Source organism: Durio zibethinus, chromosome 3 (assembly GCF_047325235.1).
Source record: "Durio zibethinus cultivar Kanyao isolate XHJ-2024 chromosome 3, ASM4732523v1, whole genome shotgun sequence".
Classification (NCBI taxonomy): Eukaryota; Viridiplantae; Streptophyta; class Magnoliopsida; order Malvales; family Malvaceae; genus Durio; species Durio zibethinus.
In genome coordinates, this window is record NC_143164.1 from 7,491,739 (window position 1) to 7,512,430 (window position 20,692).

The 20,692-nt window shown below is 35.6% G+C and overlaps 2 protein-coding genes and 1 pseudogene across 3 annotated transcripts; 2 read left to right on the plus strand and 1 right to left on the minus strand.

Moving 5' to 3' along the window:
* Positions 1-770: 770 nt before the first annotated feature.
* On the plus strand, positions 771-3,633 carry LOC111301749 (aspartic proteinase Asp1-like). Its single transcript, XM_022897676.2, has 8 exons — positions 771-1,419; positions 1,763-1,880; positions 1,988-2,217; positions 2,423-2,656; positions 2,750-2,888; positions 2,973-3,164; positions 3,252-3,324; positions 3,420-3,633. The coding sequence occupies exons 1-8, from the start codon at positions 1,211-1,213 to the stop codon at positions 3,515-3,517; spliced, it is 1,293 nt and encodes a 430-aa protein (XP_022753411.1). The 5' UTR covers positions 771-1,210; the 3' UTR covers positions 3,518-3,633.
* A 1,873-nt stretch (positions 3,634-5,506) lies between these two features.
* On the plus strand, positions 5,507-8,363 carry LOC111298331 (aspartic proteinase Asp1-like; annotated as a pseudogene). The gene is made up of 9 exons (XR_016340909.1): positions 5,507-5,942; positions 6,331-6,448; positions 6,522-6,753; positions 6,910-7,137; positions 7,231-7,369; positions 7,428-7,644; positions 7,731-7,804; positions 7,920-8,007; positions 8,067-8,363. The product of XR_016340909.1 is annotated as an aspartic proteinase Asp1-like (transcript).
* Positions 8,364-8,903: 540 nt separating this feature from the next.
* Positions 8,904-18,861, minus strand: LOC111298320 (protein CELLULOSE SYNTHASE INTERACTIVE 3-like). Its single transcript, XM_022893085.2, is given in 10 exon segments — positions 8,904-9,624; positions 9,810-9,926; positions 10,495-10,532; positions 10,535-10,948; positions 11,121-13,584; positions 14,336-15,201; positions 15,204-16,499; positions 16,502-17,385; positions 17,608-17,706; positions 18,152-18,861. Coding segments are annotated over 9 exon segments (6,306 nt in total). The 5' UTR covers positions 17,670-17,706; positions 18,152-18,861; the 3' UTR covers positions 8,904-9,459.
* Between the last annotated feature and the right edge of the window lie 1,831 nt (positions 18,862-20,692).

Sequence of the window (20,692 nt, forward strand, 5' to 3'; positions counted from 1 at the left end):
ATTTAATAATTTATTAGTAAATCAGATGAATAAGATTGAATTTTTTTTTAATAGCATTTGTTTGTATTTAGTCTCCATCATACAACTTTGCCCTTTCTTGAGGGTTTTTCCTTTTTTCTTTTTTGGGTTCTTTTGTCTTTGCAATATTTACTTGAATATATATTTTTTTGGCTTAAATAAATTATCATTTTCATTGATGAAACAGGCACTCTTATCATGAAAAAAATACTGTAATTAATTTTCATTTTCATTAAAATACTGTAATTAATTTTTTGGCCCAAAAAAACTTAAATAGATAATCATTTTCCTTACCATTTTAATTAAAATCAATTATTGATTTTTAAAAATTAATTATTAATTACTGTAATTAAAATTTTAACATTTTATCCATTCTGTCTGTAAAAATTATTAAAAATTTAATAGATTACATGATTGTCTGTAAAATCTTAGAGTTTAATTATGAAACAAGTAAAACTCATTGATTCTACATTTAATTACAGTAATTAATAATTGATCCCAAAGCAACATAACAAAATCACAAAACAGTATGTCAAGTCAACTCCCAAAGTCCTCCCCAAGCTACTTAATCCCCAAGTTAAAGACCAAAGACTAATGAACAGAATTAACAAAAAAAAAAAAAACAAAAAAAAAAAACAAAACTAAAATCTGCCCCACAAAACATCGGATCTAGATAAGCCTGCCATCCCACATATTTCATATTCATCTTCAATTTTTTTATAATTAAACAATATACATCTGAAACCTAATTTTACCAATTCCCGAGTCCATGTTCATATGCTTTTTAAATGACAAATTTGACCATTTTTTTTTTTCATATGATAAATTAAAATTTTAGTTCCACTGACGTGATGAAATTTTTATCATCATTCAAACAAAACTTGAAACTATCAAATCCCAAATTTTAAACCTGTCTAAATCCTCTCTCATTTTTTTTTTCTGTCAACTTTTCTACTTAAAAATTAAAGTTTAAAAAAGATGTTATTTAAAAAGATTGAAAATAGGGCGCCTATAAAAATAGTAGTCACAGCCAAGAAGTCACCTTAATACCTTCCAAACGAAGTTCTTAGAGGCTTCTTTGAATCTTTTCATAAAAAAAGAAATGGACTTTTAAGCATCCTTTTGGCCTCTGATTCCTGAAAATCCATTCTTTTGATTTCCTTTTATTCTTTTTGGGTTTTTTGATCCAAATATGGCTGATCAGAAAATGAAAGGTAGAACAGTATCATTGATGACCATGGTGTTCATCTTTCAGGTTCTATTTGCACTTTTACATGGCTGTTTTGCAGCATCCAGAAAAGGTCAACCACCTAGGAATGGAACTACAGTCCATCCAACGGCTGTTAATGGTTTTGGCTCCTCAGTTTTTCTTTCTGTTTCTGGCAATGTCTATCCTCTCGGGTATTTTTTTTTTCTTTTCACTTTTTTGTTGTTTTGAAACGTTGGTTTTGTTTAGTTTCTTGTTTTATCTTAGTTTCTTGGCTTTAGCTAATAAGTTAGTTCGTTTTGTTTGATTGTGTGTTGTTTTCACTGGGGATGAATACCTTGTCTTTTTTTCCCAAAAATTTCCCCTATGATCTCCTCTAATCACTATAATTAAGTTCTTGGGTTTGTACTTCTTTTGCAATTTGATTGTTCATCATAATTTGACTTTGCATTCACTATTGTTTGGGTTCCCTTTATATCTCTATATTAGATTATAATTACTGAAATTTAAGGAATTCCTATTTCTGTAAATCATCAGGTACTATTCTGTGACAGTTGGGATAGGCAACCCACCTAAGGCTTTTCAGCTTGATATTGATACTGGAAGTGACCTCACTTGGGTCCAGTGTGATGCTCCTTGTACTGGTTGCTCTCTGGTAAAATTTCTTACTCCAAGATAGCAATATAATGATTTGTATGAAAAAAAAAAAAACTGTTATAGGTTCTTAACTTCTTATGGTGCCTTTTATCTTCATTTTTGCAGCCTCGTGACCGTCTATACAAGCCTGTTAATAGCAAATTCCTGCCTTGCAAGGATCCCGTATGTGCTGCACTTCACTCTCCGAAACCACACCAATGCAAGAAGCTAAATGAAAAATGTGGCTTTCAAGTTGATTACGCTGATCATGGTTCAGTTCTTGGTGTCATTGTCTCAGACAACTTTCCCCTAAGCCTTGTCAATGGCTCCCTTTCTTCTTCCTTTTTGGCCTTTGGGTGGATATTTCCAACTCTCCATCTCAATTTACAACCTTTGAATTTTGGAAGTGATTTAAACCATTTCAATAACTGAGAATTTTGTCAATTTTGATCCAATTGAAAATGGCATGTTTTTGAAGTAAAATGTTGAAATTTGTAAAGTTTGTGCATCATGTTTATATGAGATAGCTAATGGTATTATGTTTTTCCTCATCTGGCGCAGATGTGGATATCGCCTACAAAATCGAGGTCCACACACTCCCCCTACGACTGCCGGAGTCCTTGGGCTTGGCAAAAGTAAAGCAAGCATCTCATCACAATTGAGTGGCATGGGAATAACAAAAAACGTGGTAGGTCATTGTCTCAGTGGACAAGGAGGAGGGTTTTTGTTCCTTGGAGCTGATTTTGTCCCTAAATCAGGAATGACTTGGTCACCAATGTTGCAAAATTCCTTCGAGTAAAAACTATCCATATCTTCTCTTTACTTCTTTAGTAATTTCATGTTACCTCTAACATTGGTTTAATTTCTTTCTTGTTGATTCATTTTCAGTAAACATTATTCTTCTGGTCCAGCAGAACTTCTTTTTGGTGGGAAGCCTACTGGTGTAAAAGGCTTTAATGTTATCTTTGACAGTGGATCCACCTACACTTACTTGAGTTCTAAAATTTACCAAACTGTACTTAATCTGGTGAGACAGAAACGAACATCAACGCACAATACCTTTTGAATGCAAACACATAACTGTAACTCATTGCTCGCTTGGTTTTTTCAGGTGAAGAAAGATCTAAGTGGAAAGCAACTACAAGATGTGAAAGATAACGCTCTCCCAATCTGCTGGAAAGGTGCGAGGCCTTTCAAATCTGTGCAAGATGTTAGGAACTATTTCAACAGCTTTGCGCTGAGTTTTACAGGCGCACGTAACATTCAGCTACATTTGCCACCTGAAGCTTATCTCATTGTCACTGTAAGTACCTCTGAAACCTTCTACAAGGAATCAAAACAAAGTGCAGCTCTAGGAAGTAAGATAATGTAACAAGCTCATCCTTGTCAGGAAAAAGGAAATGTTTGCCTTGGAATTTTGAGTGGCACTGAAGCAGGACTGGGAACTAGCAATGTGATTGGAGGTAAGAGCTTTTTAATAGAGCAAATAGCTTGATGATCTGTTAATTTTCTTCTCCTTTACTTGGAATGTAACTTTGCCTTGTTGTTTTCTGTTCAGACATTTCATTGCAAAACCAACTGGTAATATATGATAATGATAACCAGAGGATAGGATGGGCTTCTGCAGACTGTACTCGCAAGCTTCGCGGATTGTGAATCTTTTCTCTTGTAATATGCAATACGAAACTTGCATGCAAAACTAAATAAAATGACTGAATAAATTAAAAGGTGGAAAATAGCTCCAGTCTTTGACGAAGGGCTCATTCCCATGATTCTTCTGTTTGATGATTGATCGGAAATACCTGATGGATGGAGGCAATACTAAGGGCTTTTACACAAGACATTGCAATGTCCTTTGGTATGTCTTGTGCAGTAAGGTTAGCTTTAGAGATTTCCATATCCAAGAAAGATAGATGCATCTTTCACTGTTCAAAGTAAAAATATATCCATATATATTTGAAGAATGAAAAGTCTAGTATGATCCTGACACAAGGATCTCTCTCAGTTACGAAAACCCTTGAGATCAAAAGGGGGATACATGAATGATCTTTGATAGATTTCTTCACCCATTTCAAACTTTACAAAACTCCTTCACTTTGGGTCACCTCAAAGCCAATCAAAATATCAAGCTACAGTTTTGTTTGGAGCTGATCATGGCTTTGGCCTTCTCTATCTCTCTCTTCTTTTTAGCTAGAAACAATGTAATATAAGTGAGTATCATCATGTTTGAAAGGAAACTTCTCAATCATTTTAAATACAATTAGTCAATGACCCATCATCATCATCCTTTTTCTTTTTTTTTGGAGGAAACATCACTGCCACATTTGAAAAATATTCATGACAAGAGTTTTCTTTCAACTTTCTTTAGTCTATTATATTCATTTGAATTATTATTATTATTTTCATTGATTACTCTCCAAGGTTTTTAAAGTATTCAGAAGTAGTTTCCTATCATGTGAAAACATGTGAAAATCGGTGAATGACCCTTAATCAAAGATTGAGACTTGTTATTAAAATGGAATAGATTTTCCAAAAGTTGAACAGACCCGAAGAATCAGGGATGACAACGGATCGGATTGAAACGAATTTTTCTTCGTTTCAAACTCAATCTGACTTCAAACATGTAAAATTCGATCTTCGACTCGATTCGATAATTTTTTAGTATTTTTATATCTGAATTCGATTCGATTTGATATTATATAAAATTATATCTGATTCGACTCGATTCGAAATTAATAAAATATTATTTTTAATATAAATATAAAATTAAATATATAAATAATTATAAAATTAAATAAATAATTAAAAAAAATTATTTTTATATATATATCGGGTCGAATTTGTCTAAAACAAGACCCCGACCTTTTCTCATAATATCCGATTCGATCTGATATTCGATTTAAAAAAAAAAAATCGACTCTGATAAATCGGGTCGGATCGAAACTCGTCAGATACGAATTTTTTTGCTTTCTCTACGAAGAACCCATCTTTAAAAGACAACTTTACCCTTGCCAATCCCACATTAGTATTAAATATGAAGGTCAATTTCGACTATATATTTCCAGCGTAAAGAAAAATCAAAGCTATTGTATCGCTTTCAAATGCTATCTAATAATATAACCATTTGGATTCAAATTGATAAAACTCGGCTTAAATTTCGTTAATGAAAGTTGAATTAATCTATCTATATTAAACAAGAAATGATTTTACGTTAACATGAGTCACCATTAATTAACATGAGAAAAAAATACATATTAAAATCTAATATTTTGATTCACATAATTATTTTAAAAAATATTATTTAATAAATTTTATATTAAAATATTAATACTTTCTATTCTTTCATTTGATGCAACATGTGAAAAAGGTTAAAAATAGACTTCTAATTGAAATTAAAATAAAATCTAAAATGAATTTTTTTAATTTTAAATAAAATAAGAAAAATGAAGATTAAACTTCAATAGTAATAAACACGATTAAAAACAGTTTAAGTCAAAATTATAAGTGAATTTATTGCTTTCAATTACTCCTTTAATTAAAAATTTTTGCTTTTTCAAAAACTTTGTTTCCTCTTTGTTCCTCAAAGTTCCAAAAATCTTTTTGCCTGTCTAAAACAAGAAATATTTTATTAGTAAAAAACACGTGGACGTAGTACGAAGTTGCAAACTCACATCTATAAATGCACTAAACCCCAGAGCTGAGACTCAGGGAAAGTAGAATAAAATTTTCCTCCTTGCTGTATCTTTTCTATCTCAAAACTCTCCCTTTTTAATCCAAACAAAACAAGTCTTTTCCTTTTTTCTTGACTTTTTTAGCTTCTAAGATTCCCAAGAATCCAACTTTCTCTCGATTGTTGGAAAAGATTTGATCAGCAGAAGAAGATGGATGTTAAGAAAAGGAAAGCAACAGTGCCACGGATGATGATGATGATGTTCTTTCTAGTATTGTCTGCAAATTGTCCAGGGTGTTTCTCAGCTTCCAGTCAGCAATCCAACAAGAAAAAGTCAACTCATCCTAAGTCTGTTAAAGGGTTTGGTTCATCTGTTCTTTTTCCTCTTACTGGGAATGTTTATCCTCTCGGGTAAGCTCTTCCTCTCATTTTCCTGGAATTAGGTTTGTTGAATTATGTTAATGTGGTTGTTAGTTCGCTTTTTGCATGTTTAGCTTTGTTTGTATAGTGAGGTTTTTGTTCATTTTCTTCTGAGTCTTGTTGATTAATTTGGTCAGTCATTGTTCTTGTTTTTGAGATTGTCTAAATTTTGGAAGTATCTTGAAATGTTTCTCCTTTGGGTTCTCTATTTTGATTTCTTGTATCTATTTGGTAAAACCACACAGGGTCTGTGGGAGTATGATTTCGTTGAAATACAGTTGTCCTGTTTCTCTCTAATATCTTTAGTACTATTCCTTTACCTTTCTCTCCAATAATTGAAAATCATGGAATTTATGCTTTCCCTTGAAACAATCTGCAGGTACTACTCTATATCCCTTATCATAGGCCATCCGCCCAAGGTTTTTGAGTTTGATATTGATACAGGCAGTGACCTTACTTGGGTTCAATGTGATGCACCTTGCACCGGTTGCGCCGAGGTAAATTTGTCACTAGATTTTGATTCCTATCATGTCCTTGATTATATCTTGTTATGTCTTTGTCTTTTTGTAGCCCATCGATCATCTTTACAAGCTCGAAAAACACATTCTTGTGCCTTGCGAGCATCCTTCCTGTTACGCGGTTCACTTCCCTGAAAGTCCTCGATGTGAGACTCCGGATGACCAATGGACTTCGAGGTCGACTATGTTGATCATGGTTCAGTTCTTGGTGTGGTGGTCACTGACCTCTTTTCCCTTAGACTTATCAATGCTCTCTTATTCGTCCCCATTTGACTTTCCGGTGGGTATTTTGCTCATTATCTCTATTAGCAACCTTAAAGTTTCAGTTTTGGTGATGGTTTTGATTCTAGCTTCCTGCTATGTTGAAATGGCTTCAGCTTTGGAAAAAGTATTCACTTCCTGAAAACCAAAATCATCTTGTCTTATTCTTTTGTCTACAGATGTGCTTATGATCTGAAAAATCCGGGTCCATACCCTCCTCCTTGAACAGCTGGAATCCTTGGCCTTGGCAATGGCAAAGCAAGCGTCTTGTCACAGCTGCAAAGCTTTGATCTTACAAGAAATGTATTAGGCGATTGTATAAGTGGGAAAGGCAGAGGATTCTTGTTCCTAGGAGATGATCTTGTCCCATCTTCAGGAAATGGTTGGATGCCAATGTCAGCTGACTTGTAAGAACTATTAAGTTCTCTGTCTTTTCTTCTGTAGCAACTCCGTCTCACCATTAACATTTGTTCTCTGCTTCCTTGATTATTTTATTTCAGTAAACACTATTTGTCCATTCCAGCTGAACTCCTTTTTGGTAGAAAGCCTACTGGTATAAAGGGCCTTAAAATAGTTTTTGACAGTGGGAGTTCCTACACTTACTTCTGCTTCAAAGTTTATGAAGCAGTACTTGATCTGGTAAGAAAATGATTGGAGGTGCTCTTCTGTTGAGAGCAATCTTTAAACTTCGTTTAAGGAACTGATCCCTTATTTCATGTTTCCAGTAAGGGGAGGCTTAAAAGGGCAGCCACTGGATATAGTGCATGATCAAGCTCCCCAATCTGCTGGAAAGGCACGAATCCGTTAAAATCAGTTCATGATGTCAAGAACTATTTCAGCCGCTAGACACTGAACTTTACAAACACCAGGAATACCAGGCTACAATTACAGCCTGAAGCATATCTTATTGTCACGTTGAGCACTGAATCCACGATTTTCCAGCAATATGATACAGGCAAGCACGTGAGCAGCAACACATCTACCATGCTTTTCTGTTCCAGGAACATGGAAATGCATGCTTAGGAATTTTGGATGGCACAGAAGCGGGATTGGAAGACTTCAACATAATTGGAGGTGAGAAATAATAGAGAAGAAAACAAGGGTTTCATGGTTTTCCTCCTTTTTTGGGTCCTTTATTAGCCAACTCTTCCTCATTCATTTTTTTTTTTTTTTTTGGTTTGCTTCTCAGACATCTCATTGCAAGACAAAATGGTGATTTGTGACAATGAGAAGCAGCAGATTGGTTGGGTTTCTGCAAATTGTGATAGGCTTCCGAAGTCGCTGAACCATTTCATTCTGTTAGTTCTTTATAATATCATTGGCATTGTCTCACCAGTGTTTTTTTTCATCCTGTTATTAACAGTTTGGACAGCGATTATAATGAAGATTTTCTACAACCGTATGCAGACAATATTGGTTTCTTAGAAGAGAATTGTCCTGCAACACAAGCTTCGTGCAAGAGCAACTCAAGATTTTACGAAAGCGTGCTGTGACAAAGAAAAAACAAGAAAAAAAAAAAGTAGTAAAAGATGGGGCAAAACGGCTTCATACTATCATATGTAGCAAATTATGAAATGTAAATGGTTATTATCCCAAATACAACAGGTAATACTAATATTTGTTGCTGAAGAAATTCACATATATCCCAAGAAACCATGATATGTTTTCTGCTACACGAATTTCCGATATGGAAAAGATGCATCACCGTGCTTGTTCACCGAAGAAAGAATTATGATGGAAGAAGCCTAGGTCTCATAAATGAATCAATTTGGTTGGCTATTCGAATTTTTTTATTTATTTATTTTTTGGCCAAGCTATTGGATGTTTTAGTTGGGGCCTGAAAGTTGAAATAACTTTGCTCATCAACATAAATATATATGTATATATATATAATACATTTATTATAGGATAAAGGATTGAAGAATAATTGACTAGCAGGTGATATGCAACACTTGCAAAAGGATGATGTTGGCTTTGTTTTGAAATCATGAAAGAAATTACAGATACATGTTTGTGTTTATTCATATTTGCAAACAGATGTAATTCACTAATTCTAGTTCACTCCATCGTTGCTGATATTGCGGAAGGTGTCAGATAGTAGCTAATGGCCTGAACTGGTATGTTTACAATTTGCAGGTATCTTTTGAGTTTTGGGTGCAATGACACAAATATAAGCACAAATACAGCCATTTCCACCATTTAACAAGGCAGCACTTCGTGCCAAAAGAAGTACAATTTCATCACATTTCTGCAATGCCATTTTCCTCTAACATGACTCGCTAGTCTGTAAAGACTGATCTGTACAAAAAACTTCTAAACAGCTTTTATACTCCCTACACTTAGGCTTTGCTTGGTGGTAAGGATGAAACAGGATGAGAATGAAAATTTTCTTATCTAATGATTAAGCGATAAAGTAAGAAAGTGGTTATAAATTTTCACCACTAGATTAACAAATTTTTCATTCTCACCCTTTTCTATCCTTTCTACCAAGCAAAGTTTTAGGGAACCTCTCTAATTCTCTTTTTCATCTCCTCAAATTAATAAACAGCTTTTATACTTGACATCTTAAGCATTTACTACAAAACTGGACCTTCCATAGATATATAATACTTACACAAGCAAACCCAAACTCCTCCCTGTACCTGATAATATTAATATTATCCGTCCCCTATAAATTTCTGCACCTGATTTCATTGTGGTTACTTGCAGAGAAATGATCTTGTAACCCTTCATATGCTATCATCATTTGACATCCTGTTGGACCAGATAATCTCAATTTCAAGCGTTCTGGAAGACCCATCTTTGTTGCTATCATGATTCAGGCTGAATAAACCGCTATATACTCCCTCGGTTACGACTTTGTCAATTTGGATAGTCACTCTTCCTAGAGTTGTCTGCAAAAGCCAACATCTCCATCAGAAATCAGAAAGTAATACCTTTTGTAAGAGAGATGAAATATAACTATTAGCACTTTTGTCACTTTGAAAAGAAAACCGTTCATCTAATCACCAAGTTGCAAAGCATTGAGGTTGCAACAACTGAACTACAAATTCAGCACAACATTGGAAATATTATTTACCTTCCCAAAAGTATTTTTGCTTTTGCAGACTATATGGAGTTTTTGTCCCTTTGGAGGCACATCAAAAGCCCATGTAAAGCCTTCTTTCCACTCTGGAGAAGTACTATGGCTCGCGACCTAATCATAGTACAAAACCACTTGTAAAAGTGTGGGTATTGATAGTAATACAATAATATATAATCAGTAAGGGTATAATCATAAACCTTTTACTTCTCATCACATAAGAATAGTCTGATATAGAACCATGGTGCAGATCAGAAAATTTTGAAAAAACAATGAAATGAAATGCTTCAGAAAATATTTTGATGAATAAATGAAATGCTAAGCACTGAGCTTGCCGATAAGTTTATACCGGCAGGCTTCAATTTTTTTGAACAATAAGAGAGTAGAAAATCCCAACAAGGTGATGAAGTTATGCATGCCATAAATGCCTTATAAAGTGGTAAATTCAGAAGCCATCAAATAAAATAAGAAATGATAATATTCCAAACCTCTATTTTTCATACCCTGGCAAATGGCAATTAATGTAAAATGCATCACCATAAATAAATAAGTAAAGAAAAAGGCTATGATATGGAAATTTTCCAAGAATAAAGAACATGCTCCATTTCACATGGCCATAGACCAATCTATAGGTAGGATATAAATAGTTTATTTTCCAATGACTTTTAAATAGAACTGTTACCTCCGTTTGCCTGGGAGGACCATTGCCTATCGTCAATGGCAAAATGCATTAGTGGCTCCCATGGCTTGCTTTAGGTTGTTACCACGCTTTATGGTAACAGCCAAACACCCTGGTAAGCAGTGCAAAAGGCTGTCTGCTCTCTCTTGGAAACTTGTAGGACAGGTTTTCATCAGCCTTTGCAAAATAGGAATTGCTTCAGTAGCATTCATAGACTGAGATTTTGCAATTTCTATTGGCATGGTCGACCAAGAATGTTTTAACAAGCACAGGGTGTCCAACACAGCTTCCTGGGCACCCTCACTCCCAGACTTAAGTGCTTCTATGAGATGAGGAATACACAGAGTAGCTGCTTCAGAAATATGGAGCTTAGTAAAGTCGTCGAATATCACATTTAATGTTCTCAAGACTTCCTCATTAATAGTTGCAGCAGACCACAATTCTCTCTCTAGGGCAGCTGCACAACAAAGTGATTATGCATTTCAATATTAAAATGCATTGTTGAGAACCGAGACAGGAATTTGTACAAAGAGAAAAGTAAAAACTTAAGATTCAATGATTCATCTAGACACTTTTAGTTGAAACCAACAAATTATAAGAACAAAAAATTTGTTGCAATATTATATCACCTGTCAAATATCTGATGAGCTCGTTTGAAAGTAAAAGTTCCTGAATTACTAATATGCCACCTGCTTCAGCAACTGCTCGCCTATTAGTTCTACGCCGCATCACAAAGTTCTGTAATGCACAAATTGCAACCATTTTCATGTCTTCTGTAGGTTGATGCTCAAGCAAGCTTACAAGTGCACGGCATGCAGAAACAGAATCTCTGGCTCTAGCATAGCCTTCATGCAGGGGGAGGTCTCCAAGAGCTAAAGATGCTAGGAGCCTGCCAGACTCTGACCTTGTCTGTGGGTCTAACAGATACTGTGCTAAGGGTGCAATGGCATACCTAGAAACCTTCATTTCTCGTACCCTTACATTGTTAAATAAAGCTTCAAGAAGTCTTCCAGATGCTTCTTCACACTGGTGAGATCTTAGTAGCTCCAACAACGCATCTATAGCTCCAGCTTCAGTCATCTGTTCAACACTTGAAGGATCACTCCTTTCATGGACAATTAAGGCATTAAGAGCCACAGTAATGGTGCCCTCTAGTGTGGAGTGCAACATTTTGACCAGAACTATTAAAGTAACTTTAAAATAGTACTCGGCATTGAAATGCAGAACATTGGAGAGAACCAAAGCAGCTGATTCCCAAAGTGCATGAGGAGGCTGAGGATCATCTTGAATGATGACCTTTGCAAGCTCAAAAATACCTCCGGCATTAGCAACTGCTTTCGGCCAACTTGCAGAGATCTTTTCCAAAGCTTTAATGGCTGTTTGCTGCAGATTCAATATTCCAATTCCTGCAAGCTGCACCAGGGGCACAACTGCATTTTTTGTTGTGATGTGTTGCTGAAAATGTTCCTGTGCGAGAAGATGAGTCAATAATTCTGTTCCAAGCTGCTGGATAGATTGAGATAGCGATTCCAGAAATGAAATCAGAGGCTCAATGACTTGACTGGGAGTCAATTTTAGAGTTGCAAGGCTTTGTGGCTTCTCCAAGATATTTACAAGTGCTAGCAAGGCACCGTGCTGTCCCCACAAACTGAAATCTGAACGAAATAAAACCAAGAAAAGAGGCTCTACTATTTTTGCTGCATCTGAACTTCTAGCAATTGCATTACTATTTGTTAAAATACGGAACAACTCCGCAATTGAGGAGCACAATGAACTGGACGCAAAAGGGAGTACCTCAAGACAATTAGCAATAATGCCAGCTTTGACCATGTCTAATTTGCATGGTGTGCGGTCTTTCCCCAACTTTATGAGTGCACGTATGCTGGCCTCTATAAGCTGAAGGTTTCTCCCAGAAATCAAGCTAACAAGGAGATCCACAATGTCATATGATGCTGCAAGCTCCACCTGCTGCTGCTCATCTAACAATCTCTCGAAAGCACAGACTCCAGACTCCACAGCTATACTATTATCAGACATCATAAGAGAAATAAGGGGCTGTATGCATTCGGAGGCTATAGGATTTGCTCTAAATTTAATATTTCCGAAGAGAGCAGAACAAAGTTGTGCAGCATTTCTTTTCAATTCCAAAGATGAAGCAGAAGATAAGATTTTGTATAGACTCTCAAGTGGGTAACCTTTCATGTCAGTCATTATAGCTGCTTTTGAAGTATTTCCTGAAGTTAATTTGATCAAAGCCACAACAGCAGCCTCTTGCTCACTCTCTGATGCAGCACAAAGCATGTCAACCAGTGGTTGCCCAGCCTGCCTGGCTAATTCAGAAACTCTAACATTTTCAGCATCAAAAATTTGATGGAGGGCCCTTGCAGCACTGAATCTAGCATATTTTGAACCCAGGCGCAGAACAGCTATAAGTTGATTCAAGGAGCTAAATGACGCTTCATATCGAATAAGATCCTGATTGCCAAATAATATTCTGAGTAATTCACATATATCAGCCTCTGTTGAGTCTTGAGGGCTCAAAGACAAATACTTTGTTAAAGCATCAAGAGCTCCAGCTTCACCCATGATTAATTTATTTGTATCACTTCCATCTGCAATGTGGGTTAAGATTTGAACAGCAATTGGAGGGGCTCCAGGCCGATCTGGTATTGGTCTCAGGAGATCCACTAAAAGAGGAATAGATTTCCGTGCAGTAGAGCCAACTCTCACATCTTCAATTTCAAAAAGATGTTCTAGAACAACTTGACCAGGATTTTGTACCAGAGAAAATTCTTTAGACAAAGTAACTAAACTGGGCATATCTGATTCCATGTAGCCAATCAATGTTATCAACCCAGCAACAGAACCTGAATTTGCAATGACAAGATTTATTCCCTTGCTTCCATTACAAACTAGACTAGCCATTGCCTGAGCAGCAAAATATCTGTCAATAACTTCTTCAGATCTCAGCAGAAGAGCAAGTGAAGGTATGATGCACATGGTTGTAGTAGACAAAACAATATTTGCATCTTGGAACAAAACAGCCAGAAGCAGGGCACTAACCCATATACCTTCTGTATCCTCGAATTCTGCCTGCAAAAAAATGTACACTTTTCAGCTAGGCTACCAAAATCTTCAGAAGCAATCTTATGTACCAACATGCATGTTGGTATATCATATCAACAAAAACAAAATTAAGCACTGATTCCAAGAATATGGAAATTTACATTATATTTTATCTATTCAACACACATGTTTCCACTTTCACTCCACAATCATGTCAACATTATATTCTTCCTCACTTTTTCTCATTCTCTGCAATTAATGTCCACAAAATACCTTTGTCAGTTTAGTTATATGCATCTATAGCCACATATTTCACTACCACAAATATAACTCGTCCTTGTAAATAAGGCATATAAGGCAACACTTGGATAAGCTCCTCTAAAAGGTATCTTTACAGCATATAACGAGTAGAGTGTAACCAAAATTCTATTTAAAGTTAGTGCAAATATTTAAGTTTGAAGATAATTTGTTCACTCTAAGAATAATTATATCCCAGTGTAATATTAAGAAGCATGACCTGAAAATTGAAAAGGAAAACCAACCTAGAGTTAACATATCTCACAGTTTCCTTCTAACTATTGATATGTTAGAGAGCCTAAAGTTTATCCAGGAAGTCCTTTTCTGAAATCAATCATGGATGTCGCCACAGAAGGTGTATGGTGTTCATCCTATAGTAAATAATGTAAGAGAGCAAAAGAAAAAGCTTGTTCAGCATCTACTACAGAGATGTGGATTCTGCTTTTAACATGAATATATATGTATATAGCAAGACCCATACCTGACGATTGGAAGCATAACTTGCAAGCTTGTCAGTGAGAACCTCAAGTCCACCAGCTTCCATTATGGTAATTCTGTTTTTTGAAAGGCAGGAAGACAGTATTGACAATAACCACAAAGCAACAGTTCCACCCACTATAGTAGTAGGATCAGTAACATCAAACTCCTCACCTTCGTGGAATGCAGTCATTTCAATAAATTCTCTTGGGGATCTGACCTCAATTTCTAAAGAGGTACATCTTGAATTCCTGTTTGCCATATCCACTAAAGCTTGTATTAGAGGTTTTAAATACCCAGACTGATCAAGTAAATCCAATGACTGCCGTTTGTGTTCTTTTACAGTACATGTAAGAAGTGCAGCCCCTCCAACTCTTACCTCCAAACTGGCAGAATTCATTGTTTTATTGGCTAGTGAACTGATAGATCTTGATCTTGCAACCAACAGATCACTGAGAACAACTGGTTGTTCCCCACAAAGCCTAGACAAAATTTCTATGGACTTATCTTGCAGTGGAGGAGGCCCCTCGGCAAGGCATCGCACAAGAGGTTCTAAACTTGATGGAGCCTCAGCAAGCGCATACCATGGTGGATAAGTTAAAGTCACACCCCTTTTTGTTCTAGACAAGATTGCAACTACTTCTAAAGCATCTGCAGCATCACTGGTGTCCATTTCCATTTCATTTAAGGAATCAATAAGTGCAAGAACAGAAAAATGACACTGATAATTTCCTATGAACACGTCACTTACAGGAAAATGCTTGAGTAATTGATGAAGAGCCCTTGATGCATTCTTCTTACCTTCTGAAGTTCCATCTCCCAGCGTCAAAGCCAAAACAACATCTTCAGCAAGTGCTTCTGCAGCAATAGGGAATCAGAGAGAAGATTGGCCAAGGCTGCAACAGCAGTTTCAGCAGCACCAATGAGAGAAGTTTTAGCTAATTTAATTAGAGGCTTGACATCTGATGCTGCAATGTAAGCCATCTTATTAGCAGTTTTGGAATTGGTTGGGCGAGACAGCGCACCCAATGCTCGAGCTGGTTGTGTTGCAACAACTTGAGTCTTGCTAGTCAAAAGCTTCATGCAAGGATGCACAATTTCATCAGTTGCAAGACTATCGCATATATCTTGTCTTGTGCTAAATAGATTGGCTAGGACAGAAGCTGAATGCTCTTGAGTTTCTTCATTTGAGGAGTTGAGAACCTGGACAAGAGATTTCAGCCCTTTGTTAGCAGCAGATCCCTTATGCACAAGATCCTCATGTAGTGCCATTGCGAGCACTTGGCCCAAAACTCTAATTATATGAGCCTTTGAGCTTGGAGCATCTCCTAGGAGCAAAGCTAATAACTGATTAATAGTGGCAGAATCAGCTGTTCGGACAAGCTTTGTAAGAGCCTTAGCCGATTCTTCTTGCCCTTTTGGTCCACCACTTCTTAAAAGCCATAAGAATGCTGGTACTGCACCTGCACTTTCAACACAGGCACAAATGTCTTCACTGTGACAGCATAAATTCCATAAAATATGTGCTGCATCCTCCCTTGCCTTCTGAGATCCCATCTCCAGTAACTGCACCAATGGAGGAATCCCACCAGCGGCAGTAATGGCCCACTTACTGTCGTCAACCTGATCAGTCAAGATGGCCAGCAACTGTACTGCATACTCTTGGTGCTGTTCACTGGATAAGCCCAACAATGATATGAGCAACTGAATACCTTCTCGGTTGCCAATAACTTCCCAAACCCCGAGTTTGTCATAGCATGAGCTGGTTAAAGAAAGTATTAGATGCTCTTGGACATCAGCAGCAGCCATTGCTATGAGTCCAATAAGCACCCTTGTTGCTTCTGCATGATTGAGCCATCCTGAGAGGTAGGTATTACCATACAAGCTTGCCATTGCCTCAAGGACACGATCTTGAACTAGCTTATTATAACAAGGCTTGAGTAACATAACTAATGTGTCCTCTATCTGTGATACATTAAAGGATTCCTCATCAAGACCAGAAATCTGCTCAAACACCATTAGAGCATAAGCAAGTGCTCCTACTATGTCAGCAACTGGCGCAGCTAAGCGAGAAGATTGCAATAGTTCTCCAAAATACAGCATCAAATCAGACATCCCTCCACATATATTTGATAAAGTTTGCGTTGCATGGCCCTGCAGAGCCTGGGCATGCACTCTTTAGAAGGAGCAACAACAGCCCTAATGAGAATAGGAACACCATTTACATCTACAATTGCCTTCGTCGCAGCACTTGATTTTGAAGAAAGAGCTTCCAAAGCATCTGCAGCACTTGAACGGACATAAGTATCATTATTCTCACCTACAAGCTGAAGCAAGGCTTTGACAGCTCCAGAATCTATAACTTTTGGGATGCTATCACTGAATGCCAACATCAATCGGGCCAAGAGGGAAGCAGCATTGGATTGAGCAGCAGCATTATCAGAAGAGAGAAGACCCACAATGATATCTACTCCTCCAGCCTTAAGCGTTGCTCTCCAATAGCCATCCTTCTCACCACAAAGGTTCCTCAAAGCTCCAGTAACAAATCCTTCTACCACTTTGTCCTGCTTGTTTGTTGGACTGAGTTGTTCCCATAAAGTTGGCACTACGCCCTCCGTAACAAATATTTTCATACCAACATGATCATCTAAACGACAACCGGAGGAAACTTCAAATATTGCCTCTGCTGCTGCCTTCCTGGCCTCAGTTGATTCAGAATTTAAAAGCAAGAGTAATGGCGGAATGCATCCACCTAGAAGCACCTTCAGCCGTAAGTCCTCATCTTTGCATAACACAGTCAGGATTGCAGCAACATTAAGTTTTGCTAAAGGAGTGCCACTCCTGAGAATGGATACAAACAATGGCATTGCTTGGCCATGAGAACCGATAAGTGTTCTTGCCTCCTTTCTTGCTCGGGCAATACCCAACACACGAGCTGTGATAAGTTCTTTCTCACTTGGTGAAGACATGTGGGCATGCAGTTGCTCAATAAAACGAGCAACTGTAGCCACTGCATCATTGGGATCACCCACTCCAGTGGTTCGATTTGATTCCCTGGATGTTAAACAGTAAATTCAGTCCACAATTAGCATTAACAGAATCAGAACAAACAATAAATTCCAGACCACTTAGAATTGTCAGAATAAATTAAAAACTGACTATCTGATCTTTCTGTTAATTAAAACTACATAGATGATTTCTGCAATTTGATTGCTATATTCATTTCTTTGTTTTCATTCAAATATTTCAGAAAACTCCCCGGCCGCATTAACTTACCTAGGCTTAGAAGAAGATGAGGGTCCACAATCTAGTGGTTCAGGGGAGGGAGACTTTGACATTACCAACAAAAGCCACTGTAGCTTGCTCCTTGACCTCCTGCGGAATCAGGTAAACAAATATTCAACTAAATGAACGCTGGATCAGTAGATGAAAGCCAGAAGGATCTCAAATATAGAACACAAAATGTTCATTCCAGCTCATTTTTCACATATTTCTTTTTCCAGTAAGCACATTCTATTGTGAAATACCAAATGTTCAATTTCACTACTCCACTCCAAACCTATGATTACAATATCAATAAGGAGGAGAAAGAAAGGGAAAAATTTCTTTTAAATGTAAAAAGGGACAATTTTTGGCGATTACCAATTTCCCTAATATGAAAACTTAACAGCTGAGGCATAAGTACATAACCAAATATAATCCAATACCATATTACATAACCAAATATAATCCAATACCATATCTTCCCAAAGAAGTAGATTAAAGCTGAATTAGCTGTCAAAATAATAACTTTACACACAAAGAAAAAAAAAAGGTTCACCTTTGCTGAAAATGCAAATGCCAAAGAACTCTCTCTTCTTATTACCAACCCCAAACCCACTTCTTCTCAGCAGAAGAAGCAGCATCACCTCTTTAATTCTTCACCATTTAACCCAATTTTGGCCCAGTATAACTAAAACCCAGAAAATGTAGCAATGCTACAGCAAAGGCTAACTGTCACTTCAAAAGAAAGTAGTAAAAGCTTTTTATTTTTTGCTCACCAAGTACCAAAATCAAAAACCCAAATTCCAAAACTGAAAATTGAGTGAAAAAATCAGATCTTTAATATAAACAAATGTAGAATTAAAGAAAATGAATAAGAGTATTATTATTATTCAATGCAAATGTGAGGAAAAAAAAATGAAAATTGAGAAAGAGTACCGAGAGAAGATCCCAATAAGGATTTAACAGAATCCAGGGCAAAGAAAAACAAGTGTCCTTGTCTTAACTGTCATAAATTTTTTCTTCAAAAAAAAAAAGAGTTATTTTAATAAAATTAAAAAAAAAGGGAGTACTACTGCTACCTTAAATTTCAGTGTACAAGAAAGAAACCAAACGAAATGAAAGCTACCCAAAATGTAAACACAGTCACTCACAGAAACAGAGGCATCAGTAAGAGTTCATGGAAAGAGAAAGAAAGAGTGAGAAATAGACACAAAGCAAAGTGAGAGAAAGTCTGGGCCTTTTCGTTTGTCTGATTTTTTTATTTGATTTTTGCAAATATACTGGTCACTTTTTTGTTGGAATGTGGGAGAAATGAAATGAAAGCAACCCAATTGCTTCCTTTTTATTACATGTTTTATTTGTGTTTTCCTTAAAGTAGTTGGTAAAAAATTTTAGTACAAACCTTCCCTGTGTTTTGTTTTTTTCTTTTAGTAATCTCTTTGTTTGCTTTTAGTCTTTTAGCATTAAACGTTTGTTTCATTTTTTAAATAGTTACCATTGGAGAGGGGAGATTTGCAGGTTTACCCTTCTTAACTGTCGTTCTGTTCTGTCTTGTGGAGTAAGTCAGAAACACTAGGAAAAATACCTGTCATTTTTGTACTATCAGAAAAAGAAAAATAAATAAATTCTCTTGACAGAACAATACAATGCTCAACCTCAATAACAATATAATGCTGTAAAAGATTGAGTAAATTTTTGTTTAAAATTTACACCACAGTAGAAATATTTTTAAAATATAAAAATATTAATTAAAAAATATATCAAACTATTTAATAGTTGAAGATAATATTTTATGATGAATATGATTGATTCTACATTTAAAGAATTAATGAAAGAAAACTTACTATTAGAGTAGTTGATTGTCGTAGTAAAAGTAGTTAGTTGTCATGTACTTGAGGAGCAATCAACTACTAATGCTATAGCAATCAACTACCATGCATTATAGAAAGCTACTAAAGTCTCGATACAAAATTTAACAAAAAAGCAATCCATTGTCTTTCTTAGAAATCGGCTGCTATGAATGGAATCAAATACTCTAATGATTTCTATCAGTTTTAAATATTGTGAAATTTAAGGAAGTCGATTGCCTTAAGTAGCAGTTAACTATCCTGTTTTATAAAATATTATGAAAACAAGAAATATAAAGAGGTAAACGATTGCCGTATGAGAGCAACCAAGTATTCTAATTGCAATTTATAATTTTTGTTAAAATGAAAAAGGTATTCATTCAAGTGAATGAATTCGTATTTTATGATTCAGAAAAGTATTTTTTTATTAAAAAAAATAATCTTTAATTGAAACAATACGATTAAAAAATTATAATATTAAGATTAAATCTCTATAAATAAAAATTGTGAGTATTCATTTGTAGTTGTTCAAGAGATTCAAAAAGATTGAATAATTCAAAGTCTTCTTCTTTCTTTTCTCTCATTCTTTCTCAAACTGATGGCTTGTTTCTTGGTATTGTTTTGCTATAAAAACCTTATCAATGACAAGGTATTTCAATCTCTCATGAAGGGGCTTTGGTTTGATGTTTCTAGTGTAAAGTAAATCAAATATAAGCTTCATCTATTCTAAACGCATTTTGATATATCCTTTTTACATACTATTATTGTAAGCTGGAAATAAGTTTTAAAGAAAATAATATTTACAGCAGAAAATTTCATCTTATATTCAAACAAGACTTAAAAAAAAATTATAATCGAAATCACAAGTGAAATATCATTATCAACTACAAGATCATCAAGATGCCATGGCCTTTTAACTAACAAAATTAGTGAAATTTTTGGGACAAACACACAAGCTTAAGTTTTATAATCTAGTGGCCAGGAAAAAAAGGTTTGTAAAATTCTATGCATAATAATAAAATGGATTAAAATATTATCAAAAGAAAGTCACACTGTTAAGTGTTAGTTTAGGGGGGGGGGGGGGGAAAGCAATTTATTTAGAAGTGAAAAAAAGGCAAAATGAGTTTAAAAACATTTAAATTTAAACTCCACTCTTACTTTTAAGAAATAGTAAATAATTTAAATAATTTTAAAATTATATACCTTTTATTTTATCTTTTGATTTTTAAAAAATTTCACCAACTAAGTTG